This window comes from Brienomyrus brachyistius, chromosome 20 (genome assembly GCF_023856365.1).
Source record: "Brienomyrus brachyistius isolate T26 chromosome 20, BBRACH_0.4, whole genome shotgun sequence".
In the NCBI taxonomy this organism is placed as follows: domain Eukaryota; kingdom Metazoa; phylum Chordata; class Actinopteri; order Osteoglossiformes; family Mormyridae; genus Brienomyrus; species Brienomyrus brachyistius.
Window position 1 is genome coordinate 15,960,063 of NC_064552.1, and position 26,338 is coordinate 15,986,400.

The following is a 26,338-nucleotide window of genomic DNA, read 5'->3' on the forward strand; positions in this document are numbered from 1 at the left end:
GAGAGGAGCACGAATGAAGTGGAAACACCAGCCTGAGCTTAACGATCAATTAAAGAGTATTATATGAACATTCTGTATCTGTATTATTATGTGTGAGAACAAGAATTCTCAAATGAAGTCATAAAAAGATCTTAAGAGCCAAAGACGTCCAAAAAAACAAAAAAGAAATCAATACGGTTGATAGTTTCTGCTCAAACAAATACTAGAGCATTACAATTATGTCTTAATGTAGTCAGGGATGGCTGAAGGCGAACAGATATGCTGACAGCACACTTCCGGCTTGACACCAAGCCCCTTAGGGAAGTGAGCAGCAGCCGGCGGCGAGTCCCACCTGACACGGAGCACCGTGAAGGAGCCGTCCTTCATGCCCAGAGCCAGCTGCACGCCGTCACCGCTGAAGGCCACACTGCGCACTGCCTGCGGCATGTTACAGCGTGCGACCAGGGCCCGGCTCGTCAGGCTCCACAGGCTGCAGTGTGGGGAGGGTCGCTGTTACAGTACACTCACATCCCTGGGCATTATGTCTCCACACTGCGCACCGCCTGCGGCATGTTACAGTGTTGCAGCGTAACACGCACATCCCTGTGCTTCAACAGCCAAACTATTCCTGCCACACAATGCTGTCCTCACCAATCTGAACAGGATAAGCAATGAGAGGGATGGAGAATGGATGGATGAATGAATGTACAATAATAATAATACATTTGTAACGTCTAATATATGTCTTATTTTCTATTATTTTGTCTAATATATTGGATAATATGAGTGTAATTGTCATGACCTGCCTGTGCGATCCTCTTGTGTGCCACGCCCCCTTATCAACCACGTGTGCAGCCCTGATTGTGACCAGCTGTTTCCTGTCAGTTTGATCCGTCCGGTGTATTTAAGTCCACGTCAGAGTCTGTAACCCCAGGTCTGTCATTGATGTTTTGATGTTACATGTTCCTGTGTCCTGCATTTGGAGCGATTCCAAATAAACCCTTCGATCCTGATTCCTCGTCTCTCCGTTCCTGCTTCTGTGTCCAGCAATCATAACGGTAATGGTGACTAAAGGGTGTTATTTCATGTCTAATAATGTTAAAAACCGTATTTAGAAGGTTGCAAACAGGTTTTCTATGCTCTAACTATGAAAATATTTGATTTATAAATAAAGAATCCTACTTTGTGGAAATTCACTTGTCGTGGTACAGTCTGGAATTCATTAACCGCGATATTCGAGGGCCAACTGTATTTGGTTCTCCATGCAATTTCAGACTTTGTGTATTGTAATACACACACACACACACACACAACCAAACACGCATATGCATGCTTAAATATAAATTAACTTAAAATATGGCAGGCAAAATGTAAAAATATAAAACAGATGGACAGACCTTCCGTTTGATATGGAATATCTACCCGCAAAGGGCCAGTGTGTATGCAGGTTTTTGGTATAAACTTTAGGTCAGCTGTTCAAACCCAGGTGTGAGGACTCTTCGGTCAATCAGTCCACTAATTGTATTATGTGGGTGGACATCATATGAGTCCTAGTGCTGCATCATGTGACAACAGACGTGGGTCACTAACCGCACAGAGCGGTCGTCGCTGCCAGTGGCCACCAGTGGCTGTTTGGGGTGCACGTCCAGTGCCCAGAGCTCGCCCTCGCAGTGGCCCTGCATGATAAGCAGTGGCTTGTCGCGATGCTGCACCATCACCTCAAAGATCTCGCTGTCTTGGGTTCCTGCCAGGATGCGATCCGCCTTCCAGCACACACTGCGAATGGAGAGGCCTGCAGGGGGCAGCAAAGTGTAGAGAGGCATGTGACAAGGAGCCAGAGACTCTGAGAGCCTGCGGATGAAGAGGCCAGCAGGGGGGTTAGAAGGGTCCTGACACATCATACTATCAGTAATTAGGCACAAGTCAATGAACAGGCTTGCTAATAAGCTCAGCCCAGTCACACCCACATCTACATCCCAGCAGACTCATTCATTAACCCTCTGGAGTTGATGGCATCGTCGGCAATGCCGCGTATCTTTCTTGTGTATTTCAATTCATAACTCTTGAAATCGTATTGTAGAAACATGAAAAAAACGCTGACTGAGTCCGTAATCTGTCTTCTTTTAAAAATGTCAATTGTGGGAAGTATTAAAGTTTTTTCTTTAAAAAACTTCTTTGTTTTACCTGCATCAGGGGCGTGTAATGCCGCCCTCACCTGAAGATCGCTATTCACATTATAAATAGCCGCATTTCCGTGTATTCAAAGTGCATTTGCATGGTAATTTCATGAACAACGCAACGGTGAAACGCGATCCAGATACATCCCCATCAGTGCCATACAGTAAAAACTGGGGGGGGATGTTTTACCTGCATCGGGGCGTGTAGTACCGCTTTAACCTGAAGATCGCTATTCACATTATAAATAGGTATATTAGCGTGTATTCAAATCGTATTCGCATGGTAATTTGATGAACAACGCAACAGTGAAACACCCCCATCAGCACCATAATAGGGGGGGGGGGATGTGGCCAGGTGTGAATGGCTCATTCATACACATGAAAGTTTCTACATATTCAATAAAAGGAGCCAGAAATAGTGACATGAGTTCGGTTTTTCTTATTTATTTATCCAACTGAATGTTCCAACTACACGATTTAGTCATGTTCATGTAGCCAAGACTTTGGTGATCAGATATCTGGGATCAAAACAAACTGCCACCATTGCTTACTATGTACTTTTATAATGTTTCTGCAAGGGTTCCAAACTGCATTTTACAATGTCTATACTTTGATGTCAGATTACAAACTTCACATAAATCTGACATATTTACAAAGTACACTAAGATTAAGATGAGTTTAATGCCAAAACAAATATATATATGAAATAATTTATTTGCCATGAATTACGTTTATGAAATGTGTGACCATGCCACAGTCAGTGAAAGTGTGTTCCCTACCCATAGACCCCAGAGGTTTAACTCATCTTAGTTGAAAAAGCTGGGGTCTTGATGGTATGCTGCCCTTACCTTTGTACCCGTGCTCTGTCTCCCTCAGGTCTACTTTGGTGATGGGCTTGAAGTCCACGTCCCATAGACGTATGCAGCCATCACGTCCGCCGGTCGCAAAGCCCTCCTCACAAGCATACATGCTGAAAACCCCCGCCTGGGAACCGAAACGGCATGAGATCACAGCAAAGGGAAGACATCATATTCTGCATCCATATTTTCCTCACAGACATGCATCCCCACCAGCATTCCACAGTTCCCGCTAAAACCGTCCAAACCACCTTATCTAGGGTTTGCAGCTCACTCCTCCTGTGCTGTGTGCTCACATGTGACCCTTGCTTCACACATGCCTGACTCTCATCCCCATTTTTGCACGTGTAGGAGCAGCGACCAGGTGGATGGCACCCTGGCCTCCTGCCTGCACGACTAAGGGTTTGATTTCCACCCCAGCATTCTGGGAGTCTGCCGTTTGTGTGGGCTTGTTCTCGTAGTGAATCAGTGTCTTTAAGTTGCGCGGAATGTATGTGTTGTGCACGTGAGAGCTGTGACAGACTAGCGGCCATCCTGTGAGAGCCTCCAGAACTGGATGGACAGTTACCTATAAGACTTAACGAAATGGTAATTGTTGAAAACTCAGTTATTAGTTTTTATCAATTGCTTTAGCACATTTCAACAGTACTGATACAATGCACCAGTTAATATAGAATATAATTTACAGAGAAAGGGTTAAAGATCAGATATGTGCAATACTCCTAGCTTTCTTAGTTGTTTTGATCGCTTTGGCACATTTCTCAAATAACAAATAAAGATTAACATTCGCAAAACAATGAGTGTAATCCACACACTTCAATGTCACTTTTGCACAACAGAACATCATCTCATTGTTTTCCACAAGTTTACAAATTTTTTAGTACATGCATGCACGTGATGCACACTGCGTGCAGTACAATAGGTGCCGTGCAAGAGTACTGCATTGTATGGTATTGCGATCATACCAGCTTCACACGCATCTCCCAGTCTCATTCTCACACCTGCAATTATCCTATTCTGAATAATGTCCATGTACAACAGGTGGAAGCCATTCGAAAGTCGGGAACAGTCAGTATACCCGCAGTGCATGGAGCTGCATATTAGGCTACGTAACCATGAATCAGACTTATCCAACTCATCGCACAGATGTTCGGCACCTGCCCAGCCATCCATATGATGCAACAGGAATCAGCTTTCATCAGACCTGGTGACCTTCTGCCATTGTTCCAGTGGTCAAGTTCTGACACTTACATGCTCATTACAGGTGCTTTAGACAGTGGACAGGGATGACCATGGGCACTCTGACTGGCCTGTGGTTACATAGTCCCAAACACAGTAGGGTGCAAGGCGCTGTTTGTTGTGACACATTACTACCATGATCATCATTAAAATGATTTGTCATTTGTGTCACAGTAGCCCTTCTATTGGTTTGTACCACACAGGATAGTCTTCATTCACATCCCGCATCAATAAGTCCTGCCTGTACAACATCCTGTCAGTAGATCGCAGTTTCTCTCTCCTCAGAACACTCAGACATGCTCTGACCCGTTCGTCTGGCCAAAATGATCTGGTCCATGTCAAAGTCACTCAGGTCTCTACCAATTTCTTCTGCATTCAGCAAGTCAGCTTTGAATATCAAATGTCAGCTTTACCATATAATAAATCTTACACCTTGATACACATGGTTTTTGCTATGAAGGAATGAATAGCAGAAGGTACACATAATCTGCACGGCGTCAAAAAACTGTAGGCTGAGGAACAAGACGAAGGTCATCAGAAGAAGCCAGAACAGGCATGTGTGTGGGGGGAGGGGGGTTAGATGTCTGTGGGTTCAATGTCCCTTTTTAATAACTGACCATCAGACATAATATTCTGACACCCTCACCCTCATCTGGTCAAGATAATTTACCAAGGGGGACTCCCCCCTCTCCCCCAACTGACAAATATTACAGAGGGGACCCCCCCCCATCCCCATCCAATCACAGGACAGATCACAGGGCAGGCAAAACTATAATCCCATGAGTCATCAAGAGTTGTTGTGAGATTGCCATTGTAAATAAAGTATAATGAGAGACTCTAACATCTTGCAGCGACAGAGCAATTAAATTCTGCGAAGCCTCCAGTGAGAATATTTTTACAGACATGAAAACTCTGAGTGACTGTGACAGGCTGCAGGACTCTCACTTTTACTGAGGAAAAACAGACATGGAAAGCCTCAAACCCAATTCCACGCACTCCTTTCCAGAGTAAGAGGATTACTCACTGGCTACTAACAAACTACAAAGTGGACTGTGATTCTGTGTTATGATACAGCATTTCATTTTTATATATGATATTTATTCCGTAGTAAATGATCCTAACATCTGGCAGGTAAAATGGGATAAGCTTCTGCTAATGTTTTATGCAGCACTAGCAATTTAACTGCTAAAACACTAAAAGGCTTGACTGCGAGCAAGGAAACATAAACGAGGTTCCTGTTCACTCACCCCGTGCGCAGCCTGCAAGCTGCGCACCAGATTGAGCCCCTTCCACACATAGATGTCCCCGTTCAGTGCCCCTGAGAATGTCACTTCGTCCTTGGCACAGGCCAGGCACAGGATGGTCTGCAGGTCCCCCATCTTCCCAAAGACACCCCTTTTGGGGGTCAGTGCATTTCCACAGAGAGACCAGAACTGTCAGTGAAACAACACGGCAAGGAAAACCTTACATGCAATGCTCAAGTAATATATACAGACAGACAGTCAGAGATAGACAGGCAGACAGACAGAGACAAACAGACAGAGATAGACAGGGAGACAGAGAGAGACAGGGAGACAGAGATAGACAAAGACAGACAGAGAGAGACAGGCAGACATAAGAAACATAAGAAATCCGGCTCATCAACTAATAGCTCAGAGTTTTAAAATCTAATCTGGCTCTGATTTAAAGGAACCCAGGGTTTAGCTTGCGCTACACTAACAGGAAGGCTGTTCCATACTCTACCTACATGCTGTGTAAAGAACTGTTTTCTCAAATTCAGTTTAAAACGTTCTCCTACTAATTTCCACTTATGGCCACAAGTTCAAGTGTTTAAACTAATATTAAAGTAGCCATTTGGCTGAACAGCATCCAGATCAGTTAGAATTTTATATACCTGGATCATGTCCCCCCTAAGTCTACTTTGCTCGAGGCTAAACAGATTCAGCACAGCTAACCTCTCCTCATAAGACATTCCTCTAAGACCAGGAATCATTCTCGTAGCCCTACGTTGCACCCTTTCCAAGGCAGCAATGTCCTTTTTAAGGTATAGTGACCAAACCTACACAGTATTCTAGGTGGGGTCTTACCAAGGAATTATATAATCATACTGTAGCATCACCTCCCATGACTGAAATTCCACACACCTAGAGATGTAACCCAACATCCTACTGGCCTTTTTTATTGCTTCCCCACACTGGTGAGAGTGGGACATGGAAGCATCAACATACACACCGAGGTCTTTCTCATAATCAGCTACCTTTATTTTAGTGGAACCCATAAAATATCTGTACTTTACATTTCTGCTCCCTGGTTGGATTGCCTTATATTTATCAATGTGAAATTTCATCTGCCAGGTATCAGCCCAGTTGCTAATTAAATCCAGATCCCGTTGTAGCCTCTGTGCTGCTAGATCAGCATCTGCTACACCACCACCTTAGTGTCGTCTGCAAATTTAACCAGTTTACTGTATGTATTGGCGTCAATATCATTCATGTAAATTATGAACAACAGTGGTCCTAAAATTGAACCCTGCATTACCCCACTATGAACGCAAGCCCACTGTGACATCTAATAACTACTCGCTGCTTCCTGTCAGTTAACCAGTTTTCCATCCAAGCTGCTACAGTTCCTAAAATCCCTGCAGCTTTGAGCTTAGTCCTTTAGCTTTCTGTTTCTATCTCTTATGTTAAATAGGTCGGCGCCGACCCGTGTCTTAAATCAGCCATAAAATACCCTCAAAACAATTATTTATCATCCAATTTGTTTCTTACCTCTGGGATACCTTCTTAGGCTTCCTTATCCATGAAAATACTGGTTTTAATATTTTTGGTGTGGCTTTCTAGACCTATTGACAGCATACCTCTCGTATAAAAAATAAAATAATGGTAAAATAATATTCAGGCAAATTCCATCCATCCATTTTCCAAACCGCTTATCCTACTGGGTCACGGGGGGTCCGGAACCTATCCCGGAAGCAATGGGCACGAGGCAGGGAACAACCCAGGATGGGGGGCCAGCCCATCGCAGGGCACACTCACACACCATTCACTCTCACATGCACACCTATGGGGTGCAACTCCAATTAGCCTCAGCATGTTTTTGGACTGTGGGGGGAAACCGGAGTACCCAGAGGAAACCCCACGACGACATGGGGAGAACATGCAAACTCCACACACATGTGACCCAGGCGGAGACTCAAACCTGGGTCCCAGAGGTGTGAGATAACAGTGCTAACCACTGCACCACCATACAACTCAGGTGAATTATATATATATATATATATATATATATATATATATATATATATATATATATATATATATATATATATATATATAAAATGAATTGGTCTTATCTTGCCTTATATGTATGGGCATGCCTTGCCTAGTGAAAAAAAAATATATATATATATTTTGTTTAAATAGAGATTCCTGACAAAGTCAAAAAGCCTTGATGCAGTACACACATTTTTGTGGTGCTTTTATGCATTGTAAACTTACAAATGGGTCAGTGTAAACTCTGACACGATAGCAAGGTTAAGCAAGAGCTGTTTGTGGGGGACAACATCAAAGGCCTTCTGTAAATCTAAGTAGATCACATCGTAGGCCTTTTTGTGATCCATTTCTCTTGTAGCTTCCTCAAAGAACTCAAGTAAATTTGTTAAATAGGATCTACCTCTCCTAAATCCATGTTGGCTATCCCTCAGAATGTTCTTTGAATCCAGGTAATCTACCATTTTCACTTGGATTATAGCTTCCATTATTTCTCTAGTAATGCTAGTTAAACTGATTGGCCTACATTATGCTGGATTACTTCTATCCCCTTTTTTAAATATGGATGTTATTTTAGCATGCTTCCAATCTGAGGGTACCACACCAGCAGATAATTTCTGGAATAGTAAAGTTAAAGGTTGGCTAATAATATCCTATATCTCTTTCAGAACTATAGGGAAGATGCCATCAAAACCCTGCAATTTATTTATTTTGAGCTAAGCTAGGCTTTGTACCACGTCAGCCTCATTTATACATATGTTAGTCATAGGCAACACTGTATTCGTACTAAATGGTTTTAAGTTACTCATGTTCTCTGCTGTGAACACCTGTGTAAATAATCATTAAACTCATTTACCATATCAATTTCATTTTCAATTATAAGGCCTTCACTATCCTGCAAATTACTGATTTCAGCTTTTAGAGCTCTTTTGAAGTTAAAATATTGGAAGAAACTTTCAATGTCATCCTACGCCTCTAATGCAATCTTCCTTTCTACATTCCTCTTAGCAAGTCTAATGTTATTTTTTAACTCAACCTGCAGACTTAGATACTCCTGCTTTATTTTGAAATCATTAATTATTTTCCATTTGCAGAACAGAGCCCTTTTCCTCCTGATTTTATTCTTAATTTCCGTAGTAAACCACCTTGGTTGCAGTTTTCTACATTTAGTTTTGCTGGAAACAGGTATGAAGTCCTCTTGCACTTGCAACAATGTGCTTTTAAAAAATTTCCATGCCTGTTCAACCGTTTTGCTATTTAGCTCCATCCAGTGTACAGTTTCTAGTTTCAGTCTCATACCATTAAAGTTAGCCTTCCTAACATTGTATATTTTTGTTTTGGACTTTGTTCTTCGGACACTAAAATTAACCTCAAATTTAACCATGTTATGATCACTACCATCCAGTGGATCAAAAATTTCTAATTTTCCAATCGTATCCTGTTTATTAGAGAAAACAAGATCAAGAAGGGCTTCTCCCCTGGTAGGGGTATTTTAAAAACTGAGTAAAAAACCAATCCTGTACTAATTTCACCATCTCAAGTTCATTTACAGAAGAGCCAGAGACTGTGTCCCACTGTATCCCAGGTGTATTAAAATCACCCATAACCACCACATCATTTTTATTACTCATAATCTTGATGTCGTCATATAACATTCTGCTTTCCTCTTCAGCAACATTAGGTGCTCTATAACAAACACTGAGAATTAGGCCATTTGAGTTTTTACCATCTAGTTTTACTCAAACAGCTTCTGTATTTTTATTTTTTCAGTGAGCTCCCTTGCCTGCAAATTTTCTTTTACGTATACTGAACTGCAACACCACCTCCCTTCTTTCCTATCCGGTCTCTACGGAACTACGTGTAACCATCCATATTGAGATAGACAGAGATAGATAGGCAGACAATGACAGGCAGAGATAGATAGATAGATAGATAGATAGATAGATAGATAGATAGATAGATAGATAGATAGATAGATAGATAGATAGACAGACAATGACAGGCAGAGATAGATAGATAGATAGATAGATAGATAGATAGATAGATAGATAGATAGGCAGACAATGAGAGGCAGAGATAGATAGATAGATAGATAGATAGATAGATAGATAGATAGATAGATAGATAGATAGATAGATAGATAGATAGATAGATAGATAGATGAAATGGTAAACCAGCTGTGTGCTTAGTACCATGTTTGCTGTTCTGATCTAAATGCCAGCAGACAGAGGACCTCACAGCGAGGGCCAAGTACCCACAGGACAGACCCACCTTGATGTGCTTCACCCCACAGCTTGCCAGTCTGCTCTGTTGGTCTGGGCTCCAGCTGATGTCAAAGATCTGAAGGAGAGGCATAGGAACCACAGATAACTGAAGAAGAACTGTACCCCCACATAATTTCCCAGAATTCAGGAGAAAAATGCGCTACATGCACCCTGAGTAAAAGAAAACAATTTTTATATTAGGCCATACTGTACGTTTCCTGACTGTTTACCCTTAGCAGCATTCACAAGAGGGTGTGGAGCTTATTCCAGGTAGCACAAGACACAAGGTAGGGGTACATCATGGATGGGATTCCAGTGAATTACAGGGTACTGGGCTGGGGGACATCATGGATGGGATTCCAGTGAATTACAGGGCACAGGGCTGGGGGACATCATGGATGGGATGCCAGTGAATTACAGGGCACTGGGCTGGGGGACATCATGGATGGGATTCCAGTGAATTACAGTGCACAGGGCTGGGGGACATCATGGATGGGATTCCAGTGAATTACAGCACACAGGGCTGGGGGACATCATGGATGGGATTCCAGTGAATTACAGCGCACAGGGCTGGGGGACATCATGGATGGGATTCCAGTGAATTACAGGGCACAGGGCTGGGGGACATCATGGATGGGATTCCAGTGAATTACCGTGCACAGAGCTGGGGGACATCATGGATGGGATTCCAGTGAATTAAAGGGCACTGGGCTAGGGGACATCATGGATGGGATGCCAGTAAATTACAGGGGACAGGGTTGGGGGACAGTGTTTTCTGTTGTTGTTAATAAACCCCATTTTGTCCTGTGAGCCGCAAGTGGGTCGTCCACCTCCTTCCCAGCCTGCACCATGCCTCGCTCCAGTGCCAAATCTGCCCAGATCTATGAGTGGAGAGTCCCTGGTTGTTGCCCTTTGTTACGGGTTCTGTTCATAACCTTTATCGACAGAATTTCTAGGCATAGCCAAGGAGCGAAGGGGGTATGGTTCAGGGACCTCAGGATTGTATCTTTGCTTTTTGCAGATAATGTGGTTCTGTTGGTGTCGCCGGGCTATGACCTGCAGTATGCACTGGGGCAGTTTGTAGCTGAATGTGAGGCAGCTGGGATGGGGATCAGCATAGCCATGGTTCTCAACTGGAAAAAGGGTGGATTGCCCACTGTAGTTTTGGAATAAGTTACCATCTCAAATGGTGGAACAGTAGTAGAATAGTTGATCCTAGGTGGCAGGAGCCATGTGTAGGGGGGTGTGACAGTCCCCCCCCCCCCCCCCCCCCCGCACATCAGCTCAGCTCCAGATATGGATCTTGTTTGGGATTTCATACTGCTTCAATATATTGCCGACCATGTCTCTGTTTTTACAACCCGGGTCTTAAATTTCATTTTGGACTATTTCTGCTGTCCAGAACATCTCTTGACCCCCTGTCGGTCTTCACAATTGTGGTTTGGGATTGCAACTTTAGATTTGTTAATTAATGGCTATAGATCCTTCTGTGGCCCAGTCTCCATCATTACAGTAGTAATCATGGATATGTTTTGAAACCACCACACTAATACAGTCACTTCCAGTAGTATTAATGACATTACACCAGTAACTACATCCAGGAGTACTGATGTCAGCACACCAGCTGAATTCATTCGGAATGAAGTATCTCCTGAGTATGTGGGATGAATCATGCTTGTCTTGGCACCCATAAAGATGGGCAGGCTTAAGCATCAGCCTCACACCCCAACCAATAATCTCTCCATCTCACACCCCTGTCAATCCTTAGTCCACCTTAAACATTGCGAACCTGGCCACATAGCTCCTGTAGGTTACCTGAAGGAGAAATGGTGTTGCTCTGTTCTCTTACCCTGTCCACATGACCGGTGGCTGAGGCCAGCACCCTGCCTCTCCTCCAATCCCACACACACACCGTGTTCTTGGCATCAAGGCCCACAGAGGCCAACCTCTGTATGGGGAAGAAGATCCAGTGAAATTTAACACAGGGGCACAGACAACCTCTGCATGGTTACCTGTAGAATAAGTTACATCAATGAAATGCTGAGACCAGTGGCCTGTATTACGATGCGGGGTTACTGGCTTGTCGGGGTAACTTGTCCGATTTAACGTACCACAGTTTAAATGGACTTCATATCCGTTCATCTTGCCCAGAGTACCTTAAATCTGACAAGTTACCCCAAAAAGCCAGTAACCCCGCTTCGTAATACAGGCCACTGGTAAAAGAGTTTAACTTAAGATTGGCTTATAATTTTTTAGCATAGTACGGTGCTGATTGGCCAAGTTACAACGTGTCTCTATCACAGGGTCTCATTCATGTTTGACAAACAATGCTGCATTCCATTTACCTCAGAGGTTGGAAGTCACAGCCGGGAACGACATCAGACTCAAGTTAACCATGTTCCAGTACAAGAAGTCGGAAAGCCATTTAGAAACACCAGTTCTAGAGCTAACTGTTAGCCATTGTTAGTAATACCAATTGATAACAATGCATTATGAGCGTACAAAAACCACAGATCGCGGTTGGACAGTACTGTGTATATCACTAATTTAATGAAACAAACAAGACATAAGGGCTACTAAAGTTCTATGTGAAGTTTGGAAATATAAGATGGAAGACATAAAAGACGATGAGGGGCTGCATCCCCACCCTCAGGACATAAAAGGTCATATGAAAAGTAGATCAGGGACGTCTTCAAGATCGATCACAATATAAAATTGTCAGATAGCCCACTCCTAATCTGTATGACCCATTTTCATTTACGTCTTTAGAAATTATTCTACTAATTAATGAAAGAGCCTTGAAGTAAACTGAGGTTTTTGAGTGTGTATTTCTGAATGCAGTATCATTCCTATTCATGGCCACAATGTGGCGAGTGTTTGCCTTCTCTCCTCACCTTGTTTTACACTGCAGTCAAGCTTGATGCGTTGTTTAATCATATAGGCCTACATGAGAAATCAGTACAAATATTGTAAGGTCTAAGCAATGATCTAAATGAGTTACCATATTTGGTATGAGGAAAAAGAGGACCTGTCTCCATGGATCAGAATATTAATGAGTTTTCACATTCATGAACCAATCAGGTAGCGATTCTATTATAAATATTAATGAGCTTTCCTTAATCACCCTGTTAACTAAAATTTGCATCCAAGAAAATCTGGATATATGGTAGCCTTACAGTTAACTCTCGTTTTACAATCTACACACAATTAGACACTTGTATATGTGTATACAATTTGTCTATGCAAGTTTTTTTCAACAAAAGCTAGAACAAACTAAGCTAAAGTTTGTTAAACTTCAAGCAAGCGACACGTTTCATTGTTCACATGAAAACAAAAATAAAGTGTCAAAGTGGCAGTGGTTTCCGGAAGCTGACGTCACTTGTTAGCAGCATGTCACGTTGGAATGTTCCTTTTTAAAGTAAATGCGTGCACAAGCCTTGTAAATGCTGTGTGATGATACTGAGTGGCTGCCGTATATTCAAAGATGGTGCCATTTCCTTCACTTGGAACTCCAATCTAACTTGCAACACTGGGTCATACGAGTTGCAGCACTACATCTAAGAAACTGCCGGGACGCCCAGACGGGTGCCCAAAAACAGGATGAGTCCGGGGGAAACCAGACGTATGGTAACCCTACATGGAATGAAATAATGTGACGAACCAAAAGAAACACCTAGAGGCACTGCTCACCTGCCCGTCAGAGTCGAAAGCCAGGCAGGCCACCCCGTGGGTGTGAACGTCTTTGAGGATGGACAGTGTCTGCACCGTGTGACTGTCCCAAACACATATAAATGGGTCCTTCCCAACCTGCCCGGTGGCCACCTGCACTCTGTCGGGGTGCAAAGCCAGACTGCGGGGATAGAGAAGCAGCATGATTATGTGCGGTGTGTTACATGTAAGTAGCTATTCATTCATGCAATTACACAATTACAAATGTGAAATTCAAATCTTAATTTATACATACATGGGAATAAGACTTCTTCACGACATTGAAATTGAGCTATATATATATATATGCTATAAAAACATTGCCAGTAAAACACACATACCCAGGGCTGTGTAGGACAGGCCCCAGGACCCTCTGTGACCCTAACTAGAATAAGCAGTTAGACAATGTGTGGATGGAAAGATGGATGGGTGTATTGATATCGTTGAACAAATAATGAACATAAATATTTTTAAAACTGGAAAGGGGCTGTGGAAACTGACAGCACTGTATTCCCCACACAGCCCCTGTACCCGCTCCCCAGCCATTTTTCCTTACTCCTCCCACACCCCCAACCTTTACAATCTCTAGACGTACTGGATGGATCACCTGCAAATGCGAGTTAATAAATCTGCTTTACCTGAATGCTCTTAGTCCTAGTTGTGACATGTAACTCTGAAACTGCACCTATTCATTTATTAAGCATTCCACCCACATTCCCGATTTGCACAATCTTTCCCCACCATTTAGGTGGTTACCTGTATTTCTTTGGTCTTACTAGATTCTCTCTTGAGGGCACATTGCATTTTTTTTGATTTAGCAAATGCTCTGTCCGAAGCAATGAAAGTCAGAGAACAGGACCATGCAGCATCCCTGGAGCAAACGTGATTAAGGGTCTTTCTCAAGGGCCCAGCTGTGATTTGAACTCACAACCTTACGATTGCAGGCACAGTCCCACCCGGCAGAGCTGCACTCTACAGATCGGATGGTCTTAGCAGTGTTCCTATATGTGACCCTCCAGCACGAAATCCGTACGGATGTAGGGGCCAGGGGAACTCCAAACTAACGCAGATGCTCTTTTCCATCGTGTTTAGTCATTCTCTATATAACGAACGTCATTATATTTCTTTCGATAACTATTCAATGTAATCCTGTGGACGCGGGCACGTTAGAATCGCTCGGGAAAATCTGTACATCTCCATGCGACTTCCGTACGGTTTTGTGCTGGAGGGTCACATATCTCTTACTGGTCACTCACTGGAAGCTCAGCTTAGCAGTACCAATGGTGGCCTTAGACAGCTGTCTGCTTGTCATGTATTATATATCTCACTAATAAACGTAAAAATGCAGAAAAATTACTCTTAAAAACAACCGTACTATAGCACCATTTCCTGAAAGACACGACTCATTTATAAATACCTAGAAGATTTACTGAGGAATCATGCAGAACCCAAATCCTGTATTTTCCACCGAGGGAGCTTTCATATGCAGTGTACTCACTGGGGAGCTTTTGAAGGTCTTAGCTCTGTAACATATCTACCACTGCACCATATGACGGCACGCAGGGAAGCAGAACCGCCAGCCTGATGCACAGCCGGTCAAACATAAAGCTCCTGACAGTCATTTCTTTGAGGTCTGTTTTCAGTTCTCTGTTTTTCCAACAGCAGGAACATCATGTAAGAATGAAGCGCATCTGTGCTGGTTGAGCGATTTACATTATGCGGCATGACAGGCTGTTTTTACTGAAAGGAACTTTCACCTTTTGCCTTAAATCATTCAACTGTCAAAAAGAGAAGATAAACAAAAGGTTTCACCCAGGGCTGGCCCAACGCTTTCCGGTGCCCATGCGAAATTTGTTTAACTTAGTTGCCATCTTACTCCCTATTCTGACCGGCAGATTGGTTGGGGGGCCCCCTGGTGGCCGCTGTGCCCTCAGCAGCTGCATCAATTCACTTATGGCATGGGCCAGCCTTGATTTTACATTCTCAATCCATGACCCTATAAGATCTCATTCTTATATGACAATTCTGAAATGTCTGCATAGGCACATCCGTTACGTCAAATCAAGTTCTCCCTTTTTCTCCATAAGCTGTATGAACCGCGTTACACCATGAGACGTGTCTGACAACGTGAAAGAAAAAGCTATAAAAACATGAACAAAATAATTCAGACTTGAGAAGACTCCCCTGGTGATGGCGAGGAAGAGGAAAGACATTTTCCAACCTCAGTTTGAACAGTAATGTTGTTCTCAAACCAGAAAAAGGGTAAACGGTGTTTTGCAAGAGTTACAGCTCCCGAGGGTAACGCAGTTGAAATGAGTTGATTGTTAAAGCCTGGAGTTTGCTCTTTTTCTCCAGCAAAGTTGATACGACAGTCTCATTTATGTAATGATAACGGCATTCCAGTTGGGAGGGAGCAAACGTGTGGACTGTCTGGGGTCCCGGAGGACCGAGTTGAAAAACACTGCTGTAGAGCATTCAGAATCAGATCTGTCAAGCTTTGCACTTCTGCCAAAAATGTTACACTTGTTTTATTGTCTTGTTGTTTCCTTGGCTCAGGCACTTGATAAATGCAGACTGGACATTCGACACTTGGCACAGACACTTTATTCATAATAAAAAAGAACATTTCAAGCAGTTCATCACTTTGTAGCTCTGGGTGGGTGCAGATTGGACACAGCCCAGTTAAAAGCAGCCCTACTACCCTCCAGAGGAAGGACCTACTCCAGTGTTCCTCAACCCGGTCCTCGGGGACCCAGTCGGTACGTGATTTTGCTTCCTCCCAGCTCTCGAGTAGGGAAACACTGACCTAGCATGACAAAGGCCAAAAGTTCACTGAGTAATTGAGAGTGACGTGTGCAAAACCCAGTATCACTCCTCCGTGGCACATGCTTTAACCGTACAGGCATGTTCAATGAGGCAAAGACAAAACACAGTCATAATTAATGAGGTACTGTGCGCCTCAATCACCCCACAATGAGTGATAATTGAACCAAATAAACCCAAGAGGGATGTGGTCTGGATTTCTCGAAAGCACCTATTCAGCGTGACAGAATAAGTTACCTCTTGTTGCGTAAGCATCGCATGTAAATCACAGGAAACCAATACGCTTTCCTAGCATTTGTTTGAAATAAACGTTTTAACATTGTTGTTAAATTTCTTCTGTGTTATCACAAAACCCTTTCTTTTGTAAATATGCTGTACTCAGTGCCTGAAGTGGGCCTGTACTCAGCACCTGTTTCCTTTTCTCTTTCTCAGAGTACAGGTTCTTCTCAATATCAGCTGGTAGTGAATAACAAAGGGAGTACCGGCACCTGGTACTAAATTACAAGGGGAGTACTGGCACCTGGTACTAAATTACAAGGGGAGTACTGGCACCTGGTACTAAATTACAAGGGGAGTACTGGCACCTGGTGCTGAATCAGAAGTGGAGTACTGGCACCTGGTACTCAATAACAAGGGGACTACCAGCACCTGGTACTGAATAACAACGGGAGCACCGACGCCTGGAACTGAATATCAAGGGGAATACCAGCACTTGGAGCTGAATAACAATGGGAATACCAGTGCGTGGAACTGAATAACAAGCGGAGTACTGGTGCCTGGTGCTGAATAACAAGGAAAGTAATGGCACCTGATGCTAAATGATGAAGGGAGTACCATCACCTGGTGCTGGATTACAAGGGGTGTACCGGCACCTGGTACTGAATAAGAAGGGGAGTACCGGCACCTGGTACTGAATAAGAAGGGGAGTACTGGCACCTGGTACTGAATAAGAAGAGGAGTACCGGCACCTGGTACTGAATAAGAAGAGGAGTACCGGCACCTGGTGCTGGATAACAAGGGGAGTACTGGCACCTTGTACTGAATAAGAAGGGGAGTACTGCCACCTGGAGCTGAATATCAAGTGGAGTACTGCCACCTGGAGCTGAATATCAAGAGGATGACCAGCAGCTGCTCCAAGCATTGACTGTACTGTCTCTGGAACTCAAGATCCCCAGCAGACAAGTGCAGTGCTTTGGTATTTCTTCCGAAAAAAGCAGTTCCTCCTCTGGAATGTTCAAGCACCCAAAACAAACCCAGTCAATTCAACACAGCTTTCAGCACAGGCCAGCACCCCTGTGTATGCATCCAATGCCTTTTCATACAGGAGGAGGGGGGTTACTCCCTTTGGCAGGCAACCAGCAGGCAACCAGCAGGCAGATGGCTGGGAGAGGAAAATTGAGGTGGCTGCATCTGTAAAGTGGGGGGCAACAAAGTATTTGGGAAGTATCCCTACCACTTCACACCTTTGGGGCATAATTTCCATAGAGTCCAGCTGAGAAGCTGGAATCGTATTTTTTTTTTTACATCTCATAGTTTTCAGTTAAACATGATGTTTCACTAATTCCCTACTATAGTAATTATTAGGGTTAGCTTGAACAAATAAACTTCAACAGGTTTGTCGTATGACATAAGGTCCATCGACAAAATATACATCCCAAATATAAAGTTTGCGTCTGTAGTTATTTTGGATTATTTCCCCTTGAAATTTTTGTCCAGTATTTGGAAAAAAGGTTTTCAAGTGAACAGAGGAGTGTTGCTTTAATTCCATTTAATATGCAACAAGGCAGATAATCTTTCACTGGTGACAAGGAAATATAAACATGTTTAAAAGGTCGTTGCTACTCTCGCTCTCCAAGGTAACGGAATGCATAAAGCACTCGGTAAGAAAACGTTCATGTAACAGGCTCACAGAGTCAGTCACAGAGCATGCCACGTCCCTTTAGCATAAAGGCCATTTAAGTCCATGAATTGATGTTCTTCTGTAAAAGACTTTCTTTGAATATCTCTCAGCTTGCTGGAACATGGCGGTTACATCTGAGTGCCGTGACAAGCTTATGCTAAGAACAGGGCTCCACTCAGCCCCCACTTAATATAAATACTGGGTTATATGAATCAAAACTTTTACACTGTAAAAAGTACATTTTACACTGGAAAAAAACAGCATTTTAGTATGTCTACCCACTGAGAATTGCCATAAGGCATCCTTTGCAAACAAACATCCCTCTGTTCTTAGCTTTTATACAAGTTGAATTTATCTAAGTGACAAGCCAGTTACAGGAACAAACCCAGGTCCAAATCCTTTATATCTTAAAGAACAATCCTATTTCCTTTTGAATGCTGTTTCTTACTTGATTAAAGTGTCTTTTCCGAATATCATTATTGCAACAAACAACAGCTGGATTAATACTTAAGTCGCATTTGCTTTGGTATTTGCTGTGCCCAGTTTCCTTCACCATCTTACATTTTCTCCGAAATCCCAGTTTAACCAGCTGAGTGCTGTTAAGATCAAGGTCTAATCCAGTGTGGGGACAGTACCCAGTGAGCACATGAATATGATATTGAAGAGATATGAATTACACAAGTCACCAGGTCGGTGCTATATTTTATTAGCATGCTGAGTTTAATTAAAAATTATAATTCTAATAATAAGAAGGAAAAAGAGGATGAAGTAATAAAAAAAACTGTCCCCATACTGTATGCTATCAGAAGTATTTTACACATTTCAAATGCAACTATAATGGCCACAAAAGTCACGATATATTCCAGTGATTATTTTAGCACTGAGTGTTTAGCCTGACCCTCTCCAACATGTACCCTACACACCCCCAGAGGGGGCTTCTCAGCACAGCGTGACCCTCTCCAAAATGTACCCTACACACCCCCAGAGGGGGCTTCTCAGCACAGCGTGACCCTCTCCAAAATGTACCCTACACACCCCCAGAGGGGGCTTCTCAGCACAGCGTGACCCTCTCCAAAATGTACCCTACACACCCCCAGAGGGGGCTTCTCAGCACAGCGTGACCCTCTCCAAAATATACCTTACACACCCCCAGAGGGGGCTTCTCAGCACAGCGTAACCCTCTCCAAAATGTACCCTACACACCCCCAGAGGGGGCTTCTCAGCACAGCGTAGCCCTCTCCAAAATGTACCTTACACACCCCCAGAGGGAGCTTCTCAACACAGCGTAACCCTCTCCAAAATGTACCCTACACACCCCCAGAGGGGGCTTCTCAGCACAGCGTGACCCTCTCCAAAATGTACCCTACACACCCCCAGAGGGGGCTTCTCAGCACAGCGTGACCCTCTCCAAAATGTACCCTACACACCCCCAGAGGGGGCTTCTCAGCACAGCGTGACCCTCTCCAAAATGTACCCTACACACCCCCAGAGGGGGCTTCTCAACACAGCGTGACCCTCTCCAAAATGTACCCTACACACCCCCAGAGGGGGCTTCTCAGCACAGCGTGACCCTCTCCAAAATGTACCCTACACACCCCCAGAGGGGGCTTCTCAGCACAGCGTGACCCTCTCCAAAATGTACCCTACACACCCCCAGAGGGGGCTTCTCAACACAGCGTGACCCTCTCCAAAATGTACCTTACACACCCCCAGAGGGGGCTTCTCAGCACAGCGTGACCCTCTCCAAAATGTACCCTACACACCCCCAGAGGGGGCTTCTCAGCACAGCGTGACCCTCTCCAAAATGTACCCTACACACCCCCAGAGGGGGCTTCTCAGCACAGCGTGACCCTCTCCAAAATGTACCCTACACACCCCCAGAGGGGGCTTCTCAACACAGCGTGACCCTCTCCAAAATGTACCTTACACACCCCCAGAGGGGGCTTCTCAGCACAGCGTGACCCTCTCCAAAATGTACCCTACACACCCCCAGAGGGGGCTTCTCAGCACAGCGTAGCCCTCTCCAAAATGTACCTTACACACCCCCAGAGGGAGCTTCTCAACACAGCGTAACCCTCTCCAAAATGTACCCTACACACCCCCAGAGGGGGCTTCTCAGCACAGCGTGACCCTCTCCAAAATGTACCCTACACACCCCCAGAGGGGGCTTCTCAGCACAGCGTGACCCTCTCCAAAATGTACCCTACACACCCCCAGAGGGGGCTTCTCAGCACAGCGTGACCCTCTCCAAAATGTACCCTACACACCCCCAGAGGGGGCTTCTCAACACAGCGTGACCCTCTCCAAAATGTACCCTACACACCCCCAGAGGGGGCTTCTCAGCACAGCGTGACCCTCTCCAAAATGTACCCTACACACCCCCAGAGGGGGCTTCTCAGCACAGCGTGACCCTCTCCAAAATGTACCCTACACACCCCCAGAGGGGGCTTCTCAGCACAGCGTGACCCTCTCCAAAATGTACCTTACACACCCCCAGAGGGGGCTTCTCAGCACAGCGTGACCCTCTCCAAAATGTACCCTACACACCCCCAGAGGGGGCTTCTCAGCACAGCGTGACCCTCTCCAAAATGTACCCTACACACCCCCAGAGGGGGCTTCTCAGCACAGCGTGACCCTCTCCAAAATGTACCCTACACACCCCCAGAGGGGGCTTCTCAACACAGCGTGACCCTCTCCAAAATGTACCTTACACACCCCCAGAGGGGGCTTCTCAGCACAGCGTGACCCTCTCCAAAATGTACCCTACACACCCCCAGAGGGGGCTTCTCAGCACAGCGTAGCCCTCTCCAAAATGTACCCTACACACCCCCAGAGGGGGCTTCTCAGCACAGCGTGACCCTCTCCAAAATGTACCCTACACACCCCCAGAGGGGGCTTCTCAGCACAGCGTGACCCTCTGCAAAATGTACCCTACACACCCCCAGAGGGGGCTTCTCAGCACAGCGTAACCCTCTCCAAAATGTACCCTACACACCCCCAGAGGGGGCTTCTCAGCACAGCGTAGCCCTCTCCAAAATGTACCCTACACACCCCCAGAGGGGGCTTCTCAGCACAGCATAACCCTCTCCAAAATGTACCCTACACACCCCCAGAGGGGGCTTCTCAGCACAGCGTAGCCCTCTCCAAAATGTACCTTACACACCCCCAGAGGGGGCTTCTCAGCACAGCGTAGCCCTCTCTAGCCACACTTTGTTCCCAAAAAAATTACAAAAGATTCACCACTTTCTTTTTGTTTATACTCCAAAATTATATAAAACTGACTTGAAACTGTGACAGAGAAAAATTTAAAGCAGAGATGCTGCATTACCGCAGTGGGTCAGATTTCCTCTTCCATAAATTACCAATATTCAACCACTTGGGCAGTACCAGGGTGGGCTTGCAGGCTTAAGCTTTGACTGATTTTTTTTTTTAACCAATCTTCATCACTGCGTTTTGATGCCTGACAAATTCTTTGCCAAGCCCAGTGTATCCTGTTACCCTTGAACCACTCCTGGATAATGATGTAAGTCGCGGGTTGGCCTAAAGGTGGATGGGTTATCTGTGAAATAATTACAAAACTTCCTTGTTCCTGTTTGGATCTTTTTCATCCACTCAATAAATTAACCAAAATAAGTAAGCTAATGCATAAATCCCAATTAGCAGAATCTGAATATTATTACAGATGTCTTTTATTCTTCTTATCAGTGCCATCTTTGTTTTCTGTGTTACACCCACAGTGGAGCACTAATAATGAGGAACGTAAGCCATCCGAGTCCGGACCCAATTGCTGTTTATACCACCGGGTTGCATGGTCGATCAACCAATGGTGCCAATCATCTGTGAAGGTACAGTACAGCTTGGCCTTTTCACAAAGACTTATTCTGAATGTTGTTACTAAAGTCATTTTCCAGTAACTGGGGTACATTTCAGATTTCTAGCATAATGTGATGCAGTATGTAGGAGCATAACAAGCTTTTCAAATGAGAGGGGGATTTTCAGCCGGCATCTAAGTGCTGTAATAAGAGCAGCTTCAAATCATTCTTAAAATAGCATGCAGTTTAATCAAGCCCAGGCCGCTCCCTAAAGAAAGTGTCCTTTCAATCCTGCTTAAGACTCCTCCAGTTTGAAATTCCTGCCCTTGGTCTTATCTAACTCCTTAGGATTTTGGATATTTGGACTCTAACCCTATGTACACAGAAGTGATTAAAGTTTAGTCTTGCTAATGTGTAATTTAGGGGCAGAGTGACTTGACTGTTATGCAGGAAAGACAACTTTATGGGGACTGCAGACGTACACAGAGCTCAGAATGAGGCGTCTTACAAATAAACGTAAGACGCTTGGTTGCTTTTCTGCCTACTCACTACAGTGCCATGATGCATCCAAATCAAAGCCGATATCGTGCTTTAAAAGTTATTCCAGAGCATGAGATGCCGGTAGTAGATTCATTACTTTACCCTGAGTGAATTACTCTGCATTAATCCTGGCAGAATTCCATACGCCAGCCATCTCCATAACGCTACTTAAACACAGAAATGTTTCCTGCTATCCCAATACATTCTTCAGTGGGGTTTGTCACTTCTGACTTACAATGCTGTTGTAAATGAACTCAAAAAGTATGGTATATGTGATACTTTAAAGAGACAATGAAGTACCAGAAATTGCAGGAAAAAAAAACCCAGGCATTTGGGAAAAAATAGTACGGGTTTACACTACAGGGGATTATAATCATGGACAAACTGTCATACTGTAAGAAATGAGAGACAGGCTTGGAAATGAAAAGAGTAGTGAGCAGTAACTGCATGCACAGCACTGATGAAGTGTTACCAGTGACCTACCTGATAATGTCATCATTGTGACCCAGGAAAAACTTCTGGCTGTGGTCCCTGGTGCTGTAAACCACGCCAACCCCAGCCACGAAGTACACAACCTCCTTGCTGGCCGTGTAGTACAGGTTGTTGCGGCACTGGTGTCCTCTGTAGCCATATATCCACTGCAGTCTGAGCTGAGAGCGCGGGGCTGTCCTGTCTGCCATTTCACAGCCCTCAACCTATCTGACTTTCAAAGCTCCAGCCCAACCACAGCCTAAACGATATCTTCAGCACTATATGGTCTTACCTTAACTTGGCATTAATTCTTGGTACAAATTACAAAGTATGTGCTTCATTCGTGCAACTGAAAATCTCTCTTTTGTACAACGGCATACTTATTTCTTAACTGGTTAATTCTCTGTATATATTGCTTATAGATTGTGATAAAGAAATGATTAAAAAAATGTACTAAGAAATTTCCTTTTCCTTATCGATTTCCTAATTAAACTCGGTTACGAAGAAAATAAAAACTTTTCTAAAACTTTTCTTTCAAACGCGTAGAAAACAACTAAAATTAGATTTAGATTTGCCGAAAAATATTACGGGGAAAACTGTCATTAAATCAAATTAGTACAACCACCAAAACATAATCCGCATACTAATCCCCTGCCCTGTCCTCAGACATGACAGTGAAAACCTTTCCACGTGCCTCCTCGTTATGAAACACGAAATAAAATAAAAATAAAGTACATCGCAATCAGATTTGTTTGTATAAAAAAAAATCAACCCGCAATCAAAAGCACCGCTTAGACCAATTATTCGTATTAAGTTGCATACCCTCGAAGAGTCCACAGACTGAAACCTTTTCCTATACAGTTTACCCTGAAACGGTGCTGTCTAAGCAAGGACGTCTGAAATTCAATTTATTATTAACTTCCCTGCAATGGCAAATTAACAGCCAGTCGAACAATCTCCCTCATCACACTCCTTTCTCTAATTTGCATTTCAAACTGTAAATTAACGCCTGGCATCAAATACAATGTGCAATAAATAAACGGATAAAGAAACAATATTGCATACAAAAAACACAGCAACTGATTTCTGTAATACAAACTTTAAAAAGGCAGTGGTTTAAGGAAGACGTGATCTGGAAAAGCCTGCCGTTGCTCCAGCGAAATCCCGAGACGAGGCGCTCTGCTTTCTACCTGACCGCATCTTTAAGAGACTGAGGCATTTAGAGACCTCCTCCAGCCAGTGACGCCCGAATGAGGCCGGTCGATCGCAATGGCTCATGGGGATTGATGTTTAAGTACCCTACTTACCTTTACCGTCCAAGCGCAGGTAACATACGAAAAGAACTACAACTCCCGGCATTCAAACAGAGCGCGCTGTCCGAGGTCCTGCATTTTGGAAACGACAGACATTACTTCGAAATTCCGATGTTCGTGGCAGCGAAGGTATCTTTTAATCCATGAGATATAAATATTATCTAAGAATTATTGCTGGACTTTACCATAGCCTGCTTGTCATTTTAGCATGATATATGTATATATCATCTGTGAACATAGATTCCCTCCCCTGCACCCTTTTGCAGTGATCGTGATAGACACAGTCCCCCGTTACTGGAACGCACCCATTTACCTCTTTTTTTACAAAAGGTATAAAATTATCCATCCATTCAACCTCCGATCATTTACCTGGTACAGGTTTACCGTAATCATCATACCTATCTTACTGTACAGAGCCGAGGGCACCCTAGACACAATGCTGGTTATGGGTTATGGGACACAATTATGGGTGTCATACCTGCCCCTGGTTACTGACTGGGTAACAAAAGCTGCTCTGGGTTGGGTGAGCTTAGAGCCCAACTTTATTATGGAGAGTAGTGAGCAGTGCTTGGTCATCGGCATCTTTCTTTGAGCACTGGGCTCAGCATTAACCTTGTCAGGGGGTTGGTATGTTTTCCCGGGTCTTGCCAGTGTAGTTCTGTTTTCTGTGTTTGTCAGTGGTTGATTATGTGGGTAGTCTGGGGTTCATGGTCCCTATTGACCAAAGTTTGTCTTTGGACTTGGTTGGCTGGTTTCTCTGTCAGGGGCTTCATGATCCCAGGTGGCCACACCTGTTATGCCCTTGGTGTCCTGATTCTGGGAGTTAATTTTTGTCCCAGGTTTTGTGTTTTTGCCTCTTTCAGGTTCCAAGTTTGGGCTTTTCCGGGCCTCTGCAAATTCTTTTTCATCTCATCCGGGCTGTCCATCCAGTCAGCGACCCAAGTCCCCCTGATTCCCTGTTTCTGGCATGATGGATGGGTGGCCCAGATGGAGCGTCTGTCACAGATCTGGTTTTGTGAAGCTAATAAAATGTTTTAACTTGTATCCTAAGTCCAAGTCGTGACAATGGAGTTACAGAGAACTGGAAGGGAGCAAAAACTAGACCTTTTGTGGGTCCCCGGGACTGGTTTGAGAAATACTTATGATGAGACCCAATTAAACCAACTGCAGGGCTTTAGACTCAGAGAAACCCTCACGATACAGGAAAAACACGAGGGGGGGCAGAATTTGTACCCCAAACCTGAAAGCATGAGGCGTGTATTCAGCTGTACAGTATACATTACCTGGTAATGACAAATTGATTTGTAAGTGGCTGCCAAGTAACAAATGAATAGACCTTCTCTCTCTGCTACAGGAAAGTAAAGAACTCCAGGAAACTCTCGGGAGGAAGACATTTCCCTGGACATTTTTATTAGAAGTACAGTTTTTTTTATCTACTAGGTGTCTAATTATTAATATTTCCTGATGCCTGCTTTATGGGTTTGGTAGAAAATTTTGAGAATCGTGCAAAACACTGATGTAGCTGAACTAAACAGAAGAAATATTGTAGAATCTAGCCAGACTCAAGCTTCCCAGTCTCAGAGGTACAGAGTGGCTGTTTCACCTGCGGCCCCAGGCCACTCTAAGTGAAGAACGGGCTTCAACACTTTCCCTGCCTGCTCCTTTCTCAAAGTACCACAGCTTCTTACTCTATTAAAATCAGGCATTGTTTCTGGATGAACGCAATAGGGAATTCAATGTAGATTTAATCAGACTTAATATCAAAGTGTGCTCATTTAATCAATATGTATTTTAGAATATACGAAAAGTAATATTATGGCGAAACATGACTTTTTGAACAGAAAATAAGTATTTCTTCAGTCTAATGGCAAAAACTGGAAAATTGAAATGCAATTAAATAAATAAATAAATACATCATCAAGTGATTCACTGTTTTCTATGCGCCGCGGAATTATATATAATTAAGGATAGAGTAAATAACAT

General features: G+C 43.9%; 1 protein-coding gene across 6 annotated transcripts in view; it reads right to left on the reverse strand.

Annotated features, from left to right (window-relative positions):
* Positions 1-24,243, reverse strand: part of LOC125715397 (echinoderm microtubule-associated protein-like 6) — a 60,451-nt gene extending 36,208 nt beyond the window's left edge. For 5 of the 6 annotated variants that reach the window (XM_048986823.1, XM_048986822.1, XM_048986821.1 and 2 more), the window contains exons 1-8: positions 23,055-24,243; positions 13,479-13,638; positions 11,638-11,736; positions 9,796-9,864; positions 5,500-5,685; positions 3,005-3,140; positions 1,570-1,771; positions 332-469 (exon numbers count right to left, since the gene is read on the reverse strand). In XM_048986823.1, the coding sequence (XP_048842780.1) occupies positions 332-469; positions 1,570-1,771; positions 3,005-3,140; positions 5,500-5,685; positions 9,796-9,864; positions 11,638-11,736; positions 13,479-13,638; positions 23,055-23,251 (1,187 nt within the window). In that variant the 5' untranslated portion in view covers positions 23,252-24,243. The remainder of the gene's footprint in view (positions 1-331; positions 470-1,569; positions 1,772-3,004; positions 3,141-5,499; positions 5,686-9,795; positions 9,865-11,637; positions 11,737-13,478; positions 13,639-23,054) is intronic. The other variant, XM_048986824.1, reaches the window with a different exon arrangement.
* Positions 24,244-26,338: the final 2,095 nt, after the last annotated feature.